At 54.1% G+C, this 21,038-nt stretch overlaps 1 protein-coding gene across 1 annotated transcript; it reads left to right on the forward strand.

Annotated features, from left to right (window-relative positions):
- Window positions 1–10,698: 10,698 nt before the first annotated feature.
- Window positions 10,699–20,659, forward strand: NAALADL1 (N-acetylated alpha-linked acidic dipeptidase like 1; the record flags this gene model as incomplete). Its single annotated transcript, XM_079707512.1, is given in 19 exon segments — window positions 10,699–10,904; window positions 10,975–11,159; window positions 11,242–11,363; window positions 11,741–11,863; window positions 13,947–14,078; window positions 14,082–14,230; window positions 14,332–14,436; window positions 15,142–15,227; window positions 15,371–15,490; window positions 17,593–17,678; window positions 17,762–17,825; window positions 17,911–17,978; window positions 18,226–18,317; window positions 18,399–18,489; window positions 19,453–19,534; window positions 19,619–19,792; window positions 19,868–19,955; window positions 20,066–20,158; window positions 20,473–20,659. Coding segments are annotated over 19 exon segments (2,253 nt in total).
- Between the last annotated feature and the right edge of the window lie 379 nt (window positions 20,660–21,038).

Below are 21,038 nucleotides of genomic sequence, written 5' to 3' on the forward strand. Positions count from 1 at the left end.
GTAAGTATGGTCTGTGCAATGTCTGGGATATACTTATGCTTAAAAAATATGACTCACTATTTATTCTGAAATTCATATTTCACTGGGTGTCCTATTTTTACTTGCTAAATCTGGCAACCCAAACTTTGAGGGATCTGGTTTACTGGACAGAGCTGGTGGTGGAGGTTCTCGAGGCTGGAGGCCACCCCAAGAAAACCAGGGGAGGCTGGAAAGGGGAGGCCAGTGGGATGGTGGGCATGGCTCACCAACCAAGTTTCCGTCTCCCTCAGTCTCACAGGGGTGGACAAAGAGCCCACTCCGAGCCCGAGGAGAAGCCGCTGCCACAGCCTGCTGGGGAGCAGAAGCCAGAAGACCCTCAGGTCTCCAGGGAGCAGGGCACAGAGGTGACTGGACCTCCCAAGGCAAAGGGCAGGGGTGGCAGGAGGGCTAGAGAAATTCTCCTCCTGCCTGGATGGAGATCTGAACACCCAGCCATTGCGCTCCACCGTCTTGCTGTTGGGGTGGGAGGACCCCGGTTCTTGGGCTGCCAGCCTCATGCCACTTCAGTCACCAGGGCACCCTCTCTGCCAAAGCCACCTTCTTCAGATTCTTCAGAGCAGAAGCCGGGCCCGCAACAGGAAGCCACCGTCACGTTCCTGTTTAAGCTCCTGAGCACAACAGAGCCCACCAAAGGCCCTGCAGAGTGAGGCCGTGTGAACGTGTGTGAGGCTGCCGGGGGGAGGAGGGCACAGTGTACTGCTCCCCCGCCATCAGCATTCAGACCTGGGCCAGGACTCAGCCCGGGGCGGGGTTCAGGGGGTGTGGCCCAGACAGGACTGAAGAAGCCTGGGCCTGGTTCCCCTCTCTGCCCACCCCACCCTCCCCAGCCTCCAGATTCTGGTCCAACTCTCATTATGCACCCACCCAGGGACTCAGAGATCCAGGAGTGCCAGTTCCTGGATAAGGAAGACTGGGGCCCCCAGCGGACCTCCAAGGAAATGAGCTGTTTGCAGAATGTTTGCATGAGGTGAGCTGGGAAGAGGCAGGTGGGGACAGGAGGGTGACAGGGCCTTCCCCGATGGAGGTCAGGGCCTGGAGCTTGACGGCTGTGGGTTGGCACCTTCACCTGGCCCTCTTCCTTCCCGTGCCTTCTCTCTGTTCTGCTCTGGGTGACCCCCTTGCTGGCCAATAGGTCCCTTCCCTCCCAAGCATCAGTGTCCTTGTATGTGAGCAGGGCCTGCCCCATGGGAGTGGGAGCCACAGCTCTTTCTGGTCAACGTGCCTACATGCCTGGTTAGTGGGCAGTCTATGAAGCTACCTGTAAGGGACGGCCATCTCTCTTTTTTGTTTTAATAGGTATTGGTTGGTTTTTTTTTAATTAATTAATTTATTTATTTATATATTTATTTATTTATGGCTGTGTTGGGTCTTCGTTGCTGAACGCGGGCTTTCTCTAGTTGCGGCGAGCGGGGGCTACTCTTCGTTGCAGAGCACAGGCTCTAGGCAAGTGGGCTTCAGTAGTTGCAGCACGCAGGCTCAGTAGTTGTGGCTCGTGGGCTCTAGAGCGCAGGCTCAGTAGTTGTGGTGCACGGGCTTAGTTGCTCCACAGCATGTGGGATCTTCCCGGACCAGGGATCGAACCTGTGTCCCCTGCATTGGCAGGCAGGTTCTTAACCACTGGACCACCAGGGAAGTCCCAGGACCGCCATCTTTAATTATCCAAGGACTTGAGGGGTAGTTTTGTCTGTGGAGAAGGAGGCTGTGGGGGGTCTGTTCTCTGGATGTCTGGCTCTGGAGCTTAGGTCTGCAGAGTCCCATGGCCGCTTGCCTGTCAGTGGCAATGCCAGGGTCCAATCTTCACCTGGAGACAGAGGTCTTGGGGTGTGGGGAGTGTGACAGTCCTTTCCCCAGGGCTGCATGTGGCTCCCAGAGCCATGGATCTGAGTGGTCAGCGCTTTTATTCATACACAGCTGGCCTGCACCCTCAGGCAGGGCTAGTTCCACACAGAGCCCTGCCACTGCCCCCACTGCTGCTCAGAGGGATGGGCAGCTAGCCCGAGGCTGCCTTAGAGGATTTCTAGCCTAGCATATGCGATGAAGCAGCCTGGTTTTCCCTCGCTAAAGAAGAGGAAAAGCACAATTCGTCTTTGTCTGGGTCCCCTGCTGCAAGTCACATGGGGAGAACAATTCCCTCCCTGCCTATAGCTTTGCCAGAGTGAGACGCGGCTCCTGGTGAAACCCTGGGCTCCTGGCTGTGCCAGGCCACGCAGCTCATGCAAGAGCTGTGTTTTGTGGGTGTGGGGCACTGCCTAGGACAAGAGTCTGGGGCTTGACGGGGGTCTCGCTTTCAACCCTAGGCTTTGGGAGTCTCTGAGCACTATCCAAGCAGACAACCTGGCGCTGGGGGAGAAGCTGCAAGACCTGGTGAGACCTCAGCCCAGGACCCCCTTCCTTTGCTGTGCCTCCTCCCTGCCTCCCAGCCCAGCTCCCGTGCAGGCACGTGGCAGGCAGTCCTGCCTGGCGTCAGCTACCCACCTCTGGCCCCTGCAACCCTTTGTTCCAGCCCAACTCCTTGTATGAGAGCCTGAAGGAGGAAGCAAAGGCCATCCTGAAGGGAGAGAAGGCCATCCTGGAGGAAGGGAAGGCCATCCAGGAGGGAGCCCAGGCCGCCCAAGACGGGGCACTGTTCCAGGTACCCGGGCCTCCACTCACTCGTGGGTGGGGAGAGAGGACACATCTGCCTAGCATTGCTCACCTGGCTCCCCTTGCCTGCAGCAAGCCGGTTCCCAGAAGGCAGAACTGGTCATCCTGCGGCCTGACACTGCCCGTGACAATGGAAACCAATGTCAGCCCTAACCAGGCCCAAGGTTGGAGATAGGACATCTCCTTGGGAAGCCATTCTGGCCGCTCCTCTCCAAGTCCCATCAGTAAACGTTTCTGCAGCTGATCCATGGCTCCCCTGCCTGTCTGTGGGCCCTAGGCTGTTGCCCACCACCTCCCTCGGCCCTGAGCTGCCCCCACCCCCCAGGAGGCTCCAGGTCTGGCTCTTATGAGCCTCAAGATCAATGTCCCTGTGATAAGCCCTGGGGTGGGACTGGAAGGGGGCCACACCCTCTCCTGGGGAGGACTGGAAGCCCCAGGTCTAACTCAAAAGGGCAGAAGACTAGGGAGGGGTGGGAAGAGCCACTTCCCACACTATGGCCTTGGATAAGTCTCTTCCTCTTTGTCACTCAAGTCATGGGGGAGGGGGTAGTGAGAGCTTCCCAAGGGCCCAACACGCAACATGCTTCAGGCCTGGAGGTGCTTCTGGAATTTGAATTCCCACTCCCACCTTCAGCCAGGGCCTCCTGGGGCCTCCCTTGAGACCTGCTTCCCTTCACCAATGGGGCTCTCCCTGTCTTGGGTCATAGATCCCACCCCCACCCCATCCATAGGCCTGAGTGTCCAGCTGTGGTCACTGTGCCCTGGCCACCGACAGGCCCTCAAGGCTTGCACCCATCAGCCTTGCTGCCCTCAGACTCTGTCCAGCCCCAGGGAGGCTTTCTAAGCATCCCCTGATTACTGATGTAACGAGAGAGAGAGAGAGAGAGAGAGAGACAGAGACAGAGACAGAGACAGAGAGAGACACACACAGAGAATGTATAGGTAGAATATTCAAAAACTTAGAAATAATTCCATACAACTAGACAAGGAATGTGCTTTAGATTTTTTTTTAACTCCCTAATGAGGGAGATGACAGAGCCAGCAAGATGACAAAGCCACTTTAAAGGAGGATACAAGAAAGTGGCACACACACACACACACACACACACACACACACACACACATATATATATATTCAAGGGGGAAAAAGGGAAGGAATCCTGAAATAAGATTGCTAAATCAGATACAAAATCAGTCAATATGCTATAGGGCAATTTTTTGCAAAGTCCCATCAACCCTAAGGGTGGTATTATTTACTGGGCAGAATCCTCTAATATGACACAGAAAGAACTGTGACCATCTTTCTGCCTTATACCCACTACAGGGGGGACACTAGCCAAGAGGATGGAAATCCAGGTTTGTGGCCCCTTGCCGGACCTGGTTTGACTTATAACAGACCCGTGGGACCTTGCCCAGGCCAAAAGCTGATGACACACTTGATTAGTGAAGGTTTGATTTGGTCACAGCTTTAGGCTGAGCTGAGCTCTCCTCCTCTCCCAAGACCCTACCCTCCTCCCCTGGATGGCTCCAGGGCTCCCAGGCATCTCCCTGATTGGTTCTTGACCAGTGGCCTAGCCAACCAGTGACCCAGCTGTACAGCCATCTTGCTATTTTCCTGAAGGGAATCATCTGATACTGAGATTGAGGGGGATAGCTGGACCAACAGCTAAATGATTAAATCAATGTAAGCACTTAAGGGCTTCTATCACCAAGATACAGTCATCAGCATTGTCCCATTTGATAGGTGGCAGGTTTTTTAAATTTTATTTTATTGAAGTATAGTTGTTTTACAATGCTGTGTTAATTTCTATACAACAAAGTGATTCAGTTATACATATATATATTCTTTTTCATATTATTTTCCATATGGTTTATTACAGGAGATATATATATATATTTTTTCCCCTAGACTGCCTCTTTTATAAATATTGGATTAGGGCAGGTGAGAATCGTAAATATCTAAAAAATAAAGTAGAAGCCAGAGAAATGTTAAAGCTGCCACCATGTAGCACCAACGACCAATTCTTGCACTTTTCTTCCCTGTCTCAGTAATCCCCTCTACAGAAGACATACATAATTGGAACAGCTCTGTCTTCCCTGTGAAGTCTCTGCTGGCACCAGGTTATAACCTGGACAGTGGGGAGTGTCTGCCTTAGGCTGGTTTTATCACAGGATATTGAATATAGTTCTTGTGCTATAGAGCAGGACGTTGTTGTTTATCCATTCTATATACTCCCAATCCATCCCTTCTCCACCTGCCCCCCACCCTTGGCAAGATAGGCGGCAGTTTTGATAAGCAAAGGAACTTACATACAAGGCTTGTCTTGGGCTCCAAAAGACAAGTAGATCCCTGCGTCCGCCTGCCAGAATCCCGAAAATTTATATAGAGGCTTTAACTGGGTTTGGTCAGGTATTCAGTCCAGATGGTCTCAACACCACCTTACTCTCTCAAGGCTGCATCCTTAAAACAGCTCCTAGTGTGGGAACTGTGGGGCAGAGCGGACATTCCGAAGACAGGAGAGGGGCGAGGAGCCCCCAGTTGCCCGGGTCCAGCTCACGGGTCAACTGGCGGTCACGTCCTCTCAATGACCTCCTCCAACAGCCTATAACTAATATACTTCATATAAATTCATATGAGTTGAATCTTCATATAAATGGAATTCTACAATATATTATCTTTTGTGTCGGGCTTCATTTGCTCATCTTTACGTTTGTGAGATTCATCCATGTTGCTACAGGTGAGAGTATGTAAATGTAGTTTGTTCTTTTATTGCTGTATAAATAATCCACGATTTATTATTTTTTTTAAAAAGAGTTTTTTTCTGAAAGCCTCCAGCATCTCAGCCTGGGAAAGCAAGCACATGTGGCGACATCCAGGCTGCTTGGCTGCAGGAAATGGAGATGGTTACAGAGCCCCCTCCCCAGTTATGTCTAAACCACAGAAGTGCTGACAGATGTCCCAAATGCATCCTGGCCACAGCCCAGCAGCCCAGGGCCCCGGCATTGCCCCGAGCTCAGTCCGTACAACCACTCCTGTTGATGCCACGTCCCTGCAATTCTGCAGCCCAGTCAGGAAGCCCTTCTCAAGGGGAAGTTCCAAGGCAAAGCTGTGTGGGCCCCAGGGCATTACCAGGTATTTTAATTCACACACAGACACACATTCCCCCCAGAACTACTAGTCAAAACAGGCTACTGTGTTTGTCACAAGCTGTGCCCAGATCTTCCAGCCTCTATGCCATCAAGGCGCTGGGGCCAGGTTGGCAAATCAGCCTCTTGTGTCCGCATGGTCCCATCTCTCTTCTGAAGCCAACCTCCAGTGGATCTACCCAAACCTCCGACTGGCTTCGGAGGCCCAGTGGAAGTGGGTTGGGGTACCTCTAGAGGCTCCCAACAGGCTCCCCACTCTTGCCCATCCTAAAGGTCCTGCTATTCCTGCCCAAGAAGGTGGCCCCTATCCTGCACCTGGCAGCATCGCCCTCCATCCAGGGGAATCATCCTTCAGAAAGATCCTGCCCTAGAGGTCTGTTAAATCCCACAGTCCCTGTGCTATGCAGGCTCCTACCCATGGCTGGCTCAGCAATCCTGTTAAGGCTTGTTCTGATGGGGTCTGTTTCCCAGGAGTTCTGTGCCCACCTTTTGTGTCCCTTGTGGTTGCCCTGGACACACCTTAAATATCAGACAGCTGTACGAATGCCCAGGGTGGAGGAACTGAGCTCGTTTGGGTCAGTTTTTCATGCATTCTACAAGTATTTGTTGAGTGCCTCCTACGTGCCAGGCACTGCTCTTGGTTCTGGAGATTCAGCGATGAATAAGACAGAGATCCAGGCCCCAGTAGAACTTACATTCTAGGAGGGGAGATAAGGAATAATTAATGTCAGATAGTGATAGATGCAACGGAGAAAAATGAAGCTGGAGACGGAGAGGAAGCCTGAGGGAGGAGAAGGAACACAATTTAGAGAAAGTGGCACTGTGCAGAAGTGACATTTGAGCAGAGATGTGGAGGACCTGAGGGAGGGGCCACAGTGGAAATTACAGTCAGGAGATCTCCTGGGAAATGGGTGTAGCTAGAGAAGCGATCCAAGGACGCTTGATCAGGTGTGACCAGCGCTGCTGCCGGGTCAAGTAAGAAGAGAGGACAGGACTGACCACTGGATCCAGCAACATGGCCCAAAGTGGACGTTTTCAAGAGTAATTTTAGTGGAGTAAAGCCTGAATGGAGTGGCCTCTAGAAAGAACGGGAGGGCTTACCTGGTGGCACAGTGGTTAAGAATCCGCCTGCCAATGCAGGGGATACGGGTTTGAGCCCTGGTCCGGGAAGCTCCCACAAGCCGCGGAGCAACTAAGCCCGTGTGCCACAACTACTGAGCCTGCGCTCTAGAGCCCGCGAGCCACAACTACTGAAGCCCGTGCGCCTAGAGCCCGTGCTCCACAACAGGAGAAGCCACTGCAGTGAGAAGCCTGCGCACCACAACAAAGAGTAGCCCCCGCTCGCCGCAACTAGAGAAAGCCCGCGCGCAGCAATGAAGACCCAACGCAGCCAAAAAAAAATAAATTAAAAAAAAAAAAAAGAACAGGAGGAGAGGATCTGGAGACCAGCATGGTCCACTCTTCTGAGGAGTTTTATCATAAAAGGGGACAGAAAAATGGGACGGTTACTAGAGGAGCAAGTGGAATTGAGAGATTTTTTTAAAAGATGGTGTTAAACACCATAAACAGGGGCTTTAGGTGGATGGAAGTGATCCACTAAAGGCAGGGAGACTTGGAGGGCCACATCCTTGAGCAGCGAGGGGGTGGGCTCTGCACAGGGGAGAGGCTGCCTTGGACAGGGGTGTGGATCACACATCACGGTGACGTTCCCTCTGATTCTCTCAGTGAAGTAGGAAGCACGGTCATCAGCTGAGTGTGAGGGTGGAGGAGAATGTGTTGGAGGCTTGAGAAGAGAGGAGGGGATGTGCAACCGCCATCTAGGAGTGAGGGTGGGAGCGTGGACCGGGGAAGGATGGTAGGACTGCCGGGCAGTACTGAGGGCCTGTTCGAGGTCTAAGATAGTAAACTTAAAGTGAGATGAGTGAGGTCATCTGACTCCACAGGCATATTCAGGGCCAAGGGTGCAGGTTCAGAGTAGGTGGAGGGGCGGATGTAACCAGGTCAGGGGTTTTCCAGTGAATGCGACCAAAACAGAGAGGATCAAGGGGGTGGAGAGGGTTTGCAAGGGACTGAGGCTGGGCCAGGAGGGAGGATAGCACACGTGGGAGGTGAGGCAGAGTGGAAAGGAGCTAGCACCGATGGACTGGCTGTCCTGGAGGGATAGAAGAACTCTCCAAGTCCGAGTGATGGAGGGAGCGAGGTGGGAAGATAAAACGGAAATCAAATGCATTAGCTCCTTGAAGGGATTTCCATCAACACTCACAGTCCAAAATGTTCAGGGAGGGGCCATACGATCTTCCCAGCCAAGAAGGGGAAAAAAGATTGATCGAGTCATTGTCTGGTGCCTACAGCAGCATAGACATCAGCTGATTCCAACAGCCTGAGCCGGAGTTCTCCGGTGTCACCCACTCAGATGTCACACGCTCTTGTCCAGATGTCATGTCTGTGGCTTCACATGCTCCTTCCAGGAGAGGGTGGGGCAGGACCATGTAGCTGCTGCCTCATGGTGTCATCACCATGTCTGTTCCTCAGCTTATCAGCTGACCTTGGTGTCTGGCTGGCTGCCTGGTGGTGGCTGTCCTCCTGTGCCCTCACAAGGAATGTGTGTGCTCCCCACACTGATGGCCTTCTGATAAGATTATATCCTGGGTGCTGATAATCAGCTCTCCAAGGACTGTGGCTTTCTGGTGCACCTTCCTGAAGTCCCTGATCACACTATACCCTACCCCATGTCCCGCCACGCTAACACGCTAACCCTCCCAACCAGCACAAGGGAAAGTGGGTAGGGTGGTGCAGGTGAATGGGGCTGTAAGCAGTAGGAAGGGGGCTGCTCTGAGAGAGTGCTGTGAAATCACACACACACACACACACACACACACACGTGCACACACAAAGTCTACCATACCCAGCTCCCCCAGATTTCCAGGCATCTTTGGGCCAATCAATGGGTTGCAGCCTGGGGACATCCCTGGTGGTCCAGTGGTTAAGAATCCGCTTTCCAGTGCAGGGGATGTGGGTTCTATCCCTGGTTGGGGAACTAAGAGCCCACATTCTGAGGGGGAACTAAGCCCACACGCCGCAACTACTGAGCCCGCGAACTCTGGAGCCCATGCGCCACAACTAGAGAACCTGCGTGCCGCAACTGGATAAGCCCATGCACCGCAACTAGGACCCAGTGTAGCCAAATAAATAAATATTTAAACAACAAACAAACAAAAAAACCAATGGGTTGCAGCCTGGCTGGGCAGAATCCCAAGGCAGGATAGGCCATGGCAGGTGGAAGGAGTCACACTTGAGTCCCAGGGACCTTCCCAGCCCTGCCTGGCTGTCGATGAAGTCTGAAAGAGGCTTATACTGAGTACTTGGTGGCTCCCTCTCCCTCTCAGCCCTTATACATGCCAGGCCATCTGTAAGGATGGCCTGCCCCTTGCCTTCTCTGCATGCTGAATGCCTTCTCATCCTTGGAAGATTCCCCTCAAGTGTTCCCTTCTAGACAGAATTTGTCATTCTCTCCACTGGGGGCATGTTGGTCCTCCCTCTATAGGGGCGCTTACCACATGGCTGAACCCAAAGCCTATCTGACTGCCCTGCTAGACTTGAGTTCCTGGGCACCTTGGCTTCCCCAGGGCCTGGCATGGACGTGGCATAGGGCTGAATAAATGAAAGATGCTTGCAGGTATGAGTGAAGGAGTGAATAAATGAATGGATGGATGAATGAATGGATGGATGAATGAATAGATGGATGGATTCCTGGTAGGGTCAGGGGATGGAGGTCAGCTTGTCAGGAAAGTGTGCTTCTCCGGCTCTGTCCTCTAGAACAGTCTTCCTTTCTTTTTTTCTTTAATTTAATTTACTTTTTGGCTGCGTTGTGTCTTTGTGGCTGCACGCAGGCTTTCTCTAGTTGCAGCGAGTGGTGGCTACTCTTCGTTGCGGTGCGCGGGCTTCTCATTGCGGTGGCTTCTCTTGTTGCAGAGCACGGGCTCTAGGCACACGGGCTTCAGTAGTGGGGGTTCGCAAGCTTAGTTGCTCTGCAGCATGTGGCACCTTCCTGTACCAGGGCTCGAACCCGTGTCCCCTGCGTTGGCAGGCAGACTCTTAACTACTGCGCCACCAGGGAAGTCCCCAGTCTCCTTTTCTAAGAGTCCCACTTTCTCCCATAAACTGGGACCCCTGCAGGATAGTGACAGAGAATTCTTCTGAGTCCCTCTTCTTCCCTTAGCTCTAGGCTTAGCATTTTAAGGGGTCAGATGAGGCAGGAGTGGCTAAAATGTACTGAGTTCCTACTACGGGCCCAACACCACGCTAGACATTTTTACAGATGTGGCCTTGTTTAATGAAAACAGCACCACAGTTTTGTGAAATAGGTTCTATTATCCCATTTTACAGCTAAGAAAACAGGCTCAGAGAAGCTAAGTGAATTGCCTAAGGTCACACAACTTAAGTCTAGCAAAGGATGGGATTTGAACTTAAAACCCAGTCAAGTAGCCAGGGCTGGATGTGCTGGAGATGGAATGACACCAAGGAAACAGAGGCAGGGATGGTGGGCAGCAGGCCCAGCCCGCTCTGGAGACAGGGGCTGAGCTCTAGTCCTACCCTGGCCTCTCCTATTGGAAGAACGTGGGTGAAACTTTGTCCCTCTCCAAGCCTCAGCATCCACGTGTGGATTTGATGCCCCTTGGAGGTCTCTTCCAAGTGAATGTTGCAGAAATCGAGCTGGATGTGAAGAGCTCCTGGCCCTTCCTGCAGGACACACCCTTACTTTCCCTGCCAGCTAGTGGCCAAAGGGCAGGGCCACCTATTAGGTAATGGTTAACTGGACCCGACACCCCATCTATAAGGAGCCACACCAGCTGGCCAAGACTCCACAGGATGCAGTGCATGAAGGTGCTTGGAGGTGTGCTGGGGGCCGCTGTCCTCTTGGGGCTGGGGATCATCCTGGGCCACTTTGTCATCCCCAAGGGGACTGACCTGCCAGCCCCCAGTACCTCAGCCTCCCAGGAACTGGACCTGGACCTGGAGATCCTTGAGGCTGTCATGGGACAGCTCAATGCCAACAGGATCCGGGAGAACCTTAGGTGAGAAGCCTGCCCATGTGCCCCTCCTGTTTGCCAGAGGCTCCTCCCTGACCCTGGGCCCACCCTGCAGAGAACTCTGCAAGGAGCCGCACCTGGCCACCAGCCCCTGGGATGAGGCGCTGGTGCAGCTGCTGGTGCAGCTGCTACTGCGGCGCTGGCAGGACCCCGAGTCGGGCCTGGACTCAGCCGGGACCTCTGAGTACGAAGTGCTGCTGTCCTTCCCCAGCCAGGAGCAGCCCAACCGTGTGGATGTTGGTGAGGTCCTGCTCTGGCCTGGGGAGGCCTGTGGGCTGGCGGAGCTGCCGGGCCCAGCCCGGACACTGCCCTCTCTCCACAGTGGGTCCTGCTGGGGACACCCTCTTCTCCTCCCAACGAAGTGAAGAGAACCTGACTGGGGAGCAGGGGGACCCCAATGTGGTGCCACCATATGCTGCCTATGCTCCCCCCGGAACCCCACAGGTGGGCCTGGGACACCCCCTCCCCACTGCCATGGCCCAGCTCCCGCTGGCTTCTACCCCAGCTGCTCCCATCCTGACCCACAGGCAGTTGAAGAAAAGTGCCTCAACTGGGGCTCAGCCCCACCCAGAATTTACTTGCTCACTACGACTCCTTTTGCCCATCACTTAGTCATTCAACAAACACTAATGGGCCCGGCTCAAAGCCAGGCCTGATACAGGTTACCTGGACACAGAGCAAACCAGGTGTGACTTTGTCTTGGGGAGCTTATAAGCTCTAGGCAAGGTTGGGGGACAGAATCTAAATCCTTCATCCTGCCACTCAGCCTTTCCCCTTCTTTCCTGGGCCTGGCTCTAAGGGTCACCTTCTCTGGGGAACAGGGCCTCCTCGTCTATGCCAACCGGGGCTCGGAAGAAGACTTCATGGAGCTATACCATCAGGGCATCAAACTCCAAGATAGCATCGTCCTGACCCGCTATGGGGGTGTAGGGCGCGGGGCTCAGGTAAGCAGCAGGCCCCAGTGCAAGGGGCTGGGTGGGGAGGGGGGCTGGCAGTGGACGGGAGGATGTGCGGGGAAGGGGATGCAGCAGGGCTGAGGGGTAGGCCAAGCCCTGGGCTCGGGGCAGGAGAGGGTGAAGGACTCCTTCCACCCACCAATGGCCTGCTTTGGCACTCTGCCCAGCCAGGCTCTAGCCCATTGATTGGCCCAAAGAACACTTAGGTGCTGTGTGACCTTGGATATCTCCCCTAACCTCCTGGAGCCTTGGGAAATAAAGGAATTGGGCACATTTTTCAGCTTTAGTATATTCTGGAAGCCTAAGTCCTCCTGTGACGTAGTTCTTCTGAACATTCGACTTAAATCCCTCGTGTTGTCCCCTCCTCCACAACTTGCTTCTTTTCAACACAAATTTTTTTTTTTTTTTTTTTTACCGGTACACGGGCCTCTCACTGCTGTGGCCTCTCCCGTTGCAGAGCACAGGCTCCGGACGCGCAGGCTCAGCAGCCATGGGTCACGGGCCCAGCCGCTCCACGGCATGTGGGATCTTCCCGGCCCGGGGCATGAACCCGTGTCCTCTGCATCGGCAGGCGGACTCTCAACCACTGCGCCACCAGGGAAGCCCTCAACACAAAATTTTGACTGAGGGTTATATGTCTGTGTTTTCTTAAATGTTTACTTACTAATTTATTTTAAATATAAAAAGGTATAGAGTGGGAGCAGGGACTAGGGAGTTAGTCTTTAGTGGGTCCAGAGTTTCAAATCCGCAAAATGAAGAGACTTCTGGAGGTGAATGGAGGTGATGGTAGCACAATAATAGGAATATACTTAATGCCTCTGAACTGTACGCTTTAAAATGGTTAAGATAGTAAATTTCATGTTATGTGTACTTTATCACAATTTAAAAAGAAGTAAAATAAATAAATAAATAAATAAATAAATAAATAAAAGAAGTGCCCATGATAAGAGCTGGGGGTAAAAAAATGGAAAGAAAAGAGAAGAAAAGAACGGCGAACAGGCGTGGTGGAATTATACAGATTATGAAACTTCCAGTTTAAAAAAAAAAAGTATAGAGTGAAAAAGTTTTCTCATAAGGCCATCCTCCAAAAAGGTAGCTTGTTTGTTTATTTATGGGATATGTATCCAGAGTTTCTTTGGGAAGAAGAACATATGAAGATATATTCTTACTTCCTTCTCCTTTTATATAAAAGTAGCATACAAATACTGTTCTGAGCTATGCTTTTTTCACCTTAATACATCCTGGAGATCATTCTCAATTGGTACATAAACTCTGTCCTTGATCTTTTTTTTTTTTTAATGCACTGTTTTGTTTTTACTGTCCTAAAATGTATGTAGCATATATTTTACCAGTTTACCAGGTTAACCATTTTTAAAATGTACAATGCAATGGCATTAAGGATCTTCACAATATTGTGCAACCGTCATTACTATCCATTTCCAGAATGCTTTCATGGTTCCAGATGAAACTCTGTACCCATCAAACACTAACTCCCTCATCCTCCCTCTGCAGCCCCTGGTAACCTCTATTTGACTTTCTGTCTCTATGAATTTGCCTCATCTAGGTACCTCACATAAGAGGAATCATGTGATATTTGTCCTTTTGTGTCTGGATTATTTCACTTAGCGTAATGTTTTCAAAGTTCATTGATGTATCAGAACTTCACTCCTTTTTAAGACTGAGTAATATTCCTTTGCACGTTATATACTAGGTTTTCCTTATCCATCCATCAGTGATGGACAGTTGGGTTGTTTCCACCTTTTGGCTACTATGAACAGTGCTTATATGAACATGGGTTTAGGAGCACATCCTCCTTCTTTTATACAGCTGCATTGTACTCCACTGTAGGGCACCTCCGTTTATTTAATGACCCCATTGATGAGCCATTGCCTAGGCTCAACAGTCTTTTGCTGTCTCAAGCAGCACTGCAACAAATGACTTGTGTAAGTATCATCTTGCCAGTGGGAAGACAGATCTGTCCTGGCTTCCACAGTGAGGGAGGGAGGAAGAGGAACAAGATGTGCCCCCCTATTGCTCCTCCCCTAAACACAGCCTCCTCTGCCTTCTGCAGGCTGTGAATGCTGCCAAGTATGGGGTGGCTGGGGTGCTGGTGTACACGGACCCTGGAGATATCAACGACGGGAAAAGCTTGCCGAACGAGACCTTCCCGCACTCCTGGGGCCTTCCTCCCTCGGGGGTGGAATGAGGCTCCTACTTTGAGTATTTTGGGGACCCCCTGACTCCTTACCTTCCAGCCAACCCCTCCTCCTTCCGCCTGGACTCTGACAATGCCTTTGGATTTCCCCCAATTCCTACTCAGCCCATTGGCTTCAAGGATGCAGAAGTCCTTCTCTGGTGAGCTTTTGCCCTGGGGTCTCCTTCCCACTCTCCAGTGGCCCCCAAACTTCAACCCCCGCACCCATATTTGCTCTGATGGGCCTCCCCCTCCTCCCCAGCAACCTGCAGGGAACCTCAGCCCCGGCTGCCTGGCAGGGAGCCCTGGGCTGTGACTACAAGCTGGGGCCCGGCTTCCGTTCTGATGGTATCTTCCCAGCAGGCAGGTGAGATGGGGCCCCCTCCTCCCCCAGCGCTCCCCTTCTCTTCCCTTGTTATGCTTCCTTGACCCTGGTTTCCTCAGTGCTCACTTCAAGTCCTGGCCTTTCCCTTTCTCCTGTCTCCCAACCCCTCCCTGATTCCAGAATATCTGTCTTGTCTTTGGGGAAGCCTGTGAAACAGCTGCGTGCCTCACAGGGCCCTGTGGGGTCCCCCCCACCTCATCTTGGACCTCCATTCTCCAGCCGCCCCCTCTCTTGAACACACCCAGCTCCTTCCCACATCAGGGCCTCTGCACTTGCTGTTCCTGCTGATGGGAACATCCTTCCCCACGCTCTGTCGTTCCTGGCCTGCACTAACCTCCCCACCTGCCACCAGGTACCTTGTCAGTGTCCTCCCAGGCCCCTTCACTGCCTACAGTTGTTCACTTCCTTGGGGTCTGCCTCCCTCAGGAGAGGGAGGCCCCACGAGGGTGGGGTCCATGTCTGTCTCAGTCATCGCCCAGAGCCTGGCACACTGCTGGCATACACTAGGTATCCAGTAAGTGAATGAGTACAAAGGAGAATTGGAATCAGAAGAGCTGGGCTCTAGCCTCGCTGTCTCTCCCGGTATTTCCGGGCAAGTGACTTTGCCGGGTGCCTTTCCTGCTCTGGGCCTCAGTTTCTCCTACTTTGGTGGAGGGGAAGACTCCTAACACCCCTATGCTCCCCCAGCCAGGTGAACATGAGTGTCTACAACCGCCTGGAGCTGCGGAACTCCTCCAACGTCCTGGGGATCATCCGTGGGGCCGTGGAGCCTGGTGAGCGCTGCCTCACTGCTCCCTGCGCCCCCAGGACCCGGCCCTGCTCTGAGCGCCCCTGACCACGCCCCCTCTGCCCAGCCTGGCTGCCCCGCCCACCCTCGCTCCTCCTCTTGGGTGTCTGACTCTGCTCCTCCCGCCAGACCGCTATGTGCTGTATGGAAACCACCGGGACAGCTGGGTTCACGGGGCCGTGGACCCCAGCAGTGGCACTGCTGTCCTCCTGGAGCTCTCCCGCGTTCTGGGGACTCTGCTGAAGAAGGGTGAGCAGATCCTGCTCCCCTGGTCTAGGGACTCTCTCCCCAGGAGGTCGCCTCCAGCCCAGTTCTCCCTGAGCTTTTGGGCGTCCTGTCCCCCTCCTCTCTCTCATTCTCCAGTGCCCACTTGGGCGAAGCTTGAGGGCCCTGGGGGCAGACATGCATGGACACCAGCCCTGGTCTCGCTCGAGTAGCCCAGTGTGGTACAGGGAACTTGTGCAATACCTTCTGAGGGTTTCCTGGGCCTCTCCAATGAAGCGAGGCCAGATGTGGCCTCGAGCGAGGCAGTGCCCAGGCTCTGCCCTCAGGGAGTCTCAGCCCAGTTGAGGCAGGGGTGATGGACAATCATCAACTCAACAAATATGTCCCCCATGACTACTATGTGCCAGACCAGTTCTAGGCACTGGACATCCCCCAGTGAACACCAGAGTTCATGCTGTAATGACAACTGTGAAACGTGCTATAAGGAAAAATATCTACCAGGCTTTCCAGATGCAAGCCAGAGCTCAGGAAGGCGGCAGTTCTGGGAGCGGTAGGGGTGGAGATCCAGGTGGAGGGCACAGCATGTGGGAAGGAGCAGCTGGACCAGGTGGCAGAGCTGTATATTTCCTAAAAATAAGGGCATTTTCTTTCATAACCACAGTGCAATGCTCAGAATCAGGAAATTAACAATTTTGCCAATTGTTCTGAAAACTTTTATTTGTTTTTAAATGGGCAAAGTACTTATTTATTTTATTTTACTTCTTTGGCTGCATTGGGTCTTCATTGCTGCGCGCGGGCTTTCTCTAGTTGTGGCGAGTGGGGGCTACTCTTCGTTGCGGTGCGCGGGCTTCTCATTGCGGTGGCTTCTCTTGTTGCGGAGCACGGACTCCAGGCACGTGGGCTTCAGTACTTGTGGCTCACGGGCACTAGAGCGCAGGCTCCGTAGTTGTGGCGCACGGGCTTAGTTGCTCTGCAGCATGTGGGATCCTCCCAGACCTGGGCTCCAACCCGTGTCCCCTGCACTGGCAGGCGGATTCTTAACCACTGCACCAGCAGGGAAGTCTCTATACTTAAAATTTTGGGTTTAAAACAAAAAGATGAGGAATGATCAAAGGGGACTGAGTTGCATCCAGAGATGGGAGCATAACCAGGAGCCCATAGTGCTGTGGAGGGGGAGGGGGAGTCTGAAGGCGGTGAGGGGGCAAGCAAGGACCTCGGAGGCTTCCGGGAGGTGGCTGAGGCCTGTGGCAAGAACAGCAAGGGCACAGACACTGGAGATGGAAGCCAGGCTTCAGGAGGCTATGAGAAGCAATGTGGGGCATTGGTTAAGCCCCTGGACTCTGGAGCCAGGCCTTGGATTTGAACCCTGGCTCTGCTGCCTGCCAGCTGTGTAATCCTGGCAAGTCATTAAACTTCTCCATGGCTCAGCTTCCTCAGTGGAGACAGTCACAGTCTGTCCCTCACGACGTGTTGTAAGGATTAGCTCAATGTGGATAACGCTCTAAGGAGAATGTGAATGTATCATCGCCAAGTGAAGACGATTAGGGGAGAGTTTTGCACAGGATGCATGGAGGAGAGAGTTGGGGGACCTCTAATCAGCATAGCCAGAGAGAAGAGGGGGATAGGGCATTCTGGCAGAAGGGACCATCTGCCGGAGGGAGATCGGTGTTGGCGACAATGTTGGGGGGTGTCACAGAAGCGGAGGGGCGCTGGTAAAAGGAGGATGGAGGGCTTCCCTGGTGGCGCAGTGGTTGAGAGTCCGCCTGCCGATTCAGGGGACGCGGGTTCGTGCCCCGGTCCGGGAGGATCCCATGTGCCGCGGAGCGGTTGGGCCCGTGAGCCATGGCCGCTGAGCCAGCGCGTCCGGAGCCTGTGCTCCGCAATGCGAGAGGCCACAGAGGCCCACGTGCCACAAAAAAAAAAAAAAAAAAAAAGAAAGAAAGAAAGAAAAAAAAGGAGGATGGAGCCTCAGGGAAGGCTTGGCCAGGGAGGTGCCAGGACCTACCTCCAGTCGCCTGTGCCCCGCCCGTTCCAGCCCTCCCTCCTCTCCACATCCCCAACCTTCCCCTTAAGCCACCCCAGGATCCGAGGGATCTTGCCCTCCAGCCCTTTATCCCCCTCCCCAGGCACCTGGCGTCCCCGAAGATCAATCGTGTTTGCGAGCTGGGGGGCAGAGGAGTTTGGGCTCATCGGCTCCACAGAATTCACGGAGGTGAGCGAGCCCCGCAGCTCGCCGCTCGAGGGGGCTTCCGGGGCAGGGCAGCGCGGGGCTGACGGGCTCCCACCCTCCTGCAGGAGTTCTTCAGCAAGCTGCAGGAGCGCGCCGTCGCCTACATCAACGTGGACATCTCGGTGTTTGGTATGAGGGGCGGCTGGGCTTACTCGGGGAGGAGGGAAACGAAAGGGCGGGGCCCGAATAGAGTCTTTCTCGGATCCGCTCACAGCCAATGCCACCCTGAGGGCGCAGGGGACGCCCCCGGTCCAAAGCGTCATCTTCTCTGCAACCAAACAGGTGGAAATGGGAGGGGCTGGGAGCTGGGCTGGGAAGAGGACGGGCGGGGCGGGGCTACACGGGTAGGCGGAGCTGGAGCTGGTACTTATTAGAAGGGCTGGGGGTGGGACTGAAGCTGCGGGGTGGGCCTTGTAGGACCCGCAGGGCTGTGCGTGGGCTGGAAACTCGGGTGGGCAGAGCAGAGGACCAGCCTGGTCGTTGGGCCTGGGAAGGGGCCAGCCCCGAGACTAGATCCCCCTCCGCTCAGATCCCCGCACCAGGCCCCAGCAGTCTCAGCATCTATGACAACTGGATCAGATATTCCAACCGTAGCAGCCCGGTGTATGGCCTGGTCCCCAGGTGAGCCCAGGGCCGGGATGGGGACTCCGGGCTGGTGAGCTGGCCCAGCGCCCTGCAGCCTAACCATCTTCCTTCCCGCAGCCTGGGCACTCTGGGTGCGGGCAGCGACTACGCACCCTTCATTCACTTCCTGGGCATCTCCTCCATGGACATCGCCTACACCTATGATCGGGTAAGCGGACACCCCTCCGTCCCCCAGCCCGGCTCCTTGCTCCACCAGCCCTCTCCTCTCCTTCGGGCCACTCCAGTGCAAACTGAATCCGGCTCCATCACTCAGTAGCTGTGCTACCTCAGCCAAGTTTCTTTACCTCTCTTGAGCATGTTCACCCTCATCTATGTTATTTTATCAAATTTAAGATACAACTGGGCTTCCCTGGTGGCGCAGTGGTTGGGAGTCCACCTGCCGATGCAGGGGACACGGGTTCGTGCCCCGGTCCGGGAAGATCCCACATGCCACGGAGCGGCTGGGCCCGTGAGCCATGGCCACTGAGCCTGCGCATCCGGAGCCTGTGCTCCGCAGCGGGAGAGGCCACGACAGTGAGAGGCCGGCGTACCGCAAAAAAAAAAAAAAAAAAAGAGATACAACTGAATATAAGATGCACTGTTATGATATGCACTATTCAGGAGGGAAAAAAGCACTGTCAACTAGTTGCAGGATGACACTGACTGTAAGAAGCATCCTGATTTCAGAGATCTTAAAATGTTTATCTCAGAATAGATTAAATAACAGTATAAACCAGGGGTGGTCTGAGGGTAAAATGAGATAAGGGATGCAGAGTGCCCAAACTGTCTCCCTGTTTGATGCTGCAAAAGGCCCTTTCTCCCCTCCATGGCTACACCACTCTTGAGTGGTGGAGTTGGGATTTGAATCCTCTTGTCTGACTGCAAACCCCAGGTTCTCCTCCTTCATGTGAAACGGGAAACTGGCACCTGACCCAGCTTTGCCACTTATTAGCTGTGTGATGTCAGGAAGGTTACTTAACCTCTCTGAGCCTGCTTCCACCTCTGTAAAATAGGAATCCTAGAACCTTCCTCACAGGTGTGGTGACAATTGAATTGAAATAATGTCTCTACATTGTACACTTCCTTCCACTTCCCATCCCAAGCTTGTCACCTCTGGGTCTTGTTCCCCCAGAGCAAGACCTCAGCCCGGATCTACCCTACCTACCACACAGCCTTTGACACCTTTGGTTATGTGGACAAGTTTGTGGACCCTGGTGAGAACGAGGGCAAGGGGCATCCTGAGGCTGGAGGAGGATGGGCTGAAGACTGAGCCCTGGCCTTGTTGCGCTTCCTGCAAGGGTTCAGCAGCCATCAGGCCGTGGCCCAGACCGTGGGCAGTGTGCTTCTCCGGCTCAGTGACAGCCTATTCCTGCCTCTTAACGTCAGTGACTACAGCGATACCCTCTGCAGCCTCCTGCAGGCTGCCCAGAAGGACCTTGGTGGCCTGTTGGAGCAGCACAACATCAGCCTGGGTACGGAGCCCCCCCAACGTTGAGGCATGGGGAGCTCTGCACCCCCAGGGCTAAGATGCTGGCTGTTCCCCACAGGACCTCTGGTGACCGCAGTGGAGAAGTTTGAGGAGGCAGCCACGGTGTTGGGCCAACACACATCAGCACTGCAGAAGGGCACCCCTGAGTGAGCAAGGGCTGCAAGCAGGTGTCTGGGAGGGCGGCATCCAGGGCAGGATGCAGGCTGGCAGCTGGGCTGCTGGCTGTAGGGTGACCAGAGGGCCCTGTCACCTCCAGCGCCCTGCAGGTGCGGATGCTCAATGACCAGCTGATGCTCTTGGAACGGACTTTCCTGAATTCGCGAGCCTTCCCAGAGGAACGCTACTACAGGTGAGCCTATCCTGAAGCTCTTGGGAGGTGCAGTGAGATGAGGCTGGGCAATGGGCACCCGCCAGAGGGATGAAAATGTCAGTTTTGCTGGCCTTTAGAGAACAACCCAGTCCCTTGAGACAGTTGGGGAGTCAGGCTCAAAGGATGGGAGGCAAATCGGTGAAGGTCACCCTGGGACTAGAACCTACATCTCTTCCCACCACCAGTGGAGAGGGGCTTTTGTGCCTGGCTGTATACAGGAGCTGTTCCAAGCTCAAGCTCCCCTCTCTCCTGGCCCCTGAATGGTCCTGATCCTCCCCCATTTCTCCTGTCAGCCATGTGCTCTGGGCACCCCGCACCGGCTCTGTAGCCACGTTACCGGGCCTGTCCAATGCCTGCTCCAAGGCCATGGACACAGGCCCCGGATCTGCAGCCTGGGCTGAGGTGCAGAGGCAGCTCAGCATCCTGGTGGTGGCCCTGGAGGGTGCAGCAGCCACCCTGAGGCCTGTGGCTGACCTCTGACCCTAGCCCTCATTCTTCACCTCCCATCCCCACCCTTTATCCTAACCCTCTCCCACTCCAGTTTTCTTTGAGTGCGTCCCCGTCTCTCCTGACGCTAGGAAAGGGCACGACCACAGGACCCTCTCGAACTTCTGAGGCAACAGCTCAGGGCCCCACCAGTGCAGACACTTGAAGGGAGTGACAAGCCCCAGATGAAACTTTCCCTCTTCCTGGCTCTTGGTTGGCAAGAGGGTGAACAGGAGATAGGGATGGTGGGGATGGCGAAACCACCAACTGCTCTCGGTGGTGGGTGGGTGAGGATGGGACGCATAATGGCAACCTTAGATGTCAACTCAGAGACCGCCAGAGCTACTCCTCAGTGACCAGCGGGGAAACTGAG

Source organism: Hyperoodon ampullatus (assembly GCF_949752795.1).
Source record: "Hyperoodon ampullatus genome assembly, chromosome: 7".
NCBI lineage: Eukaryota > Metazoa > Chordata > Mammalia > Artiodactyla > Ziphiidae > Hyperoodon > Hyperoodon ampullatus.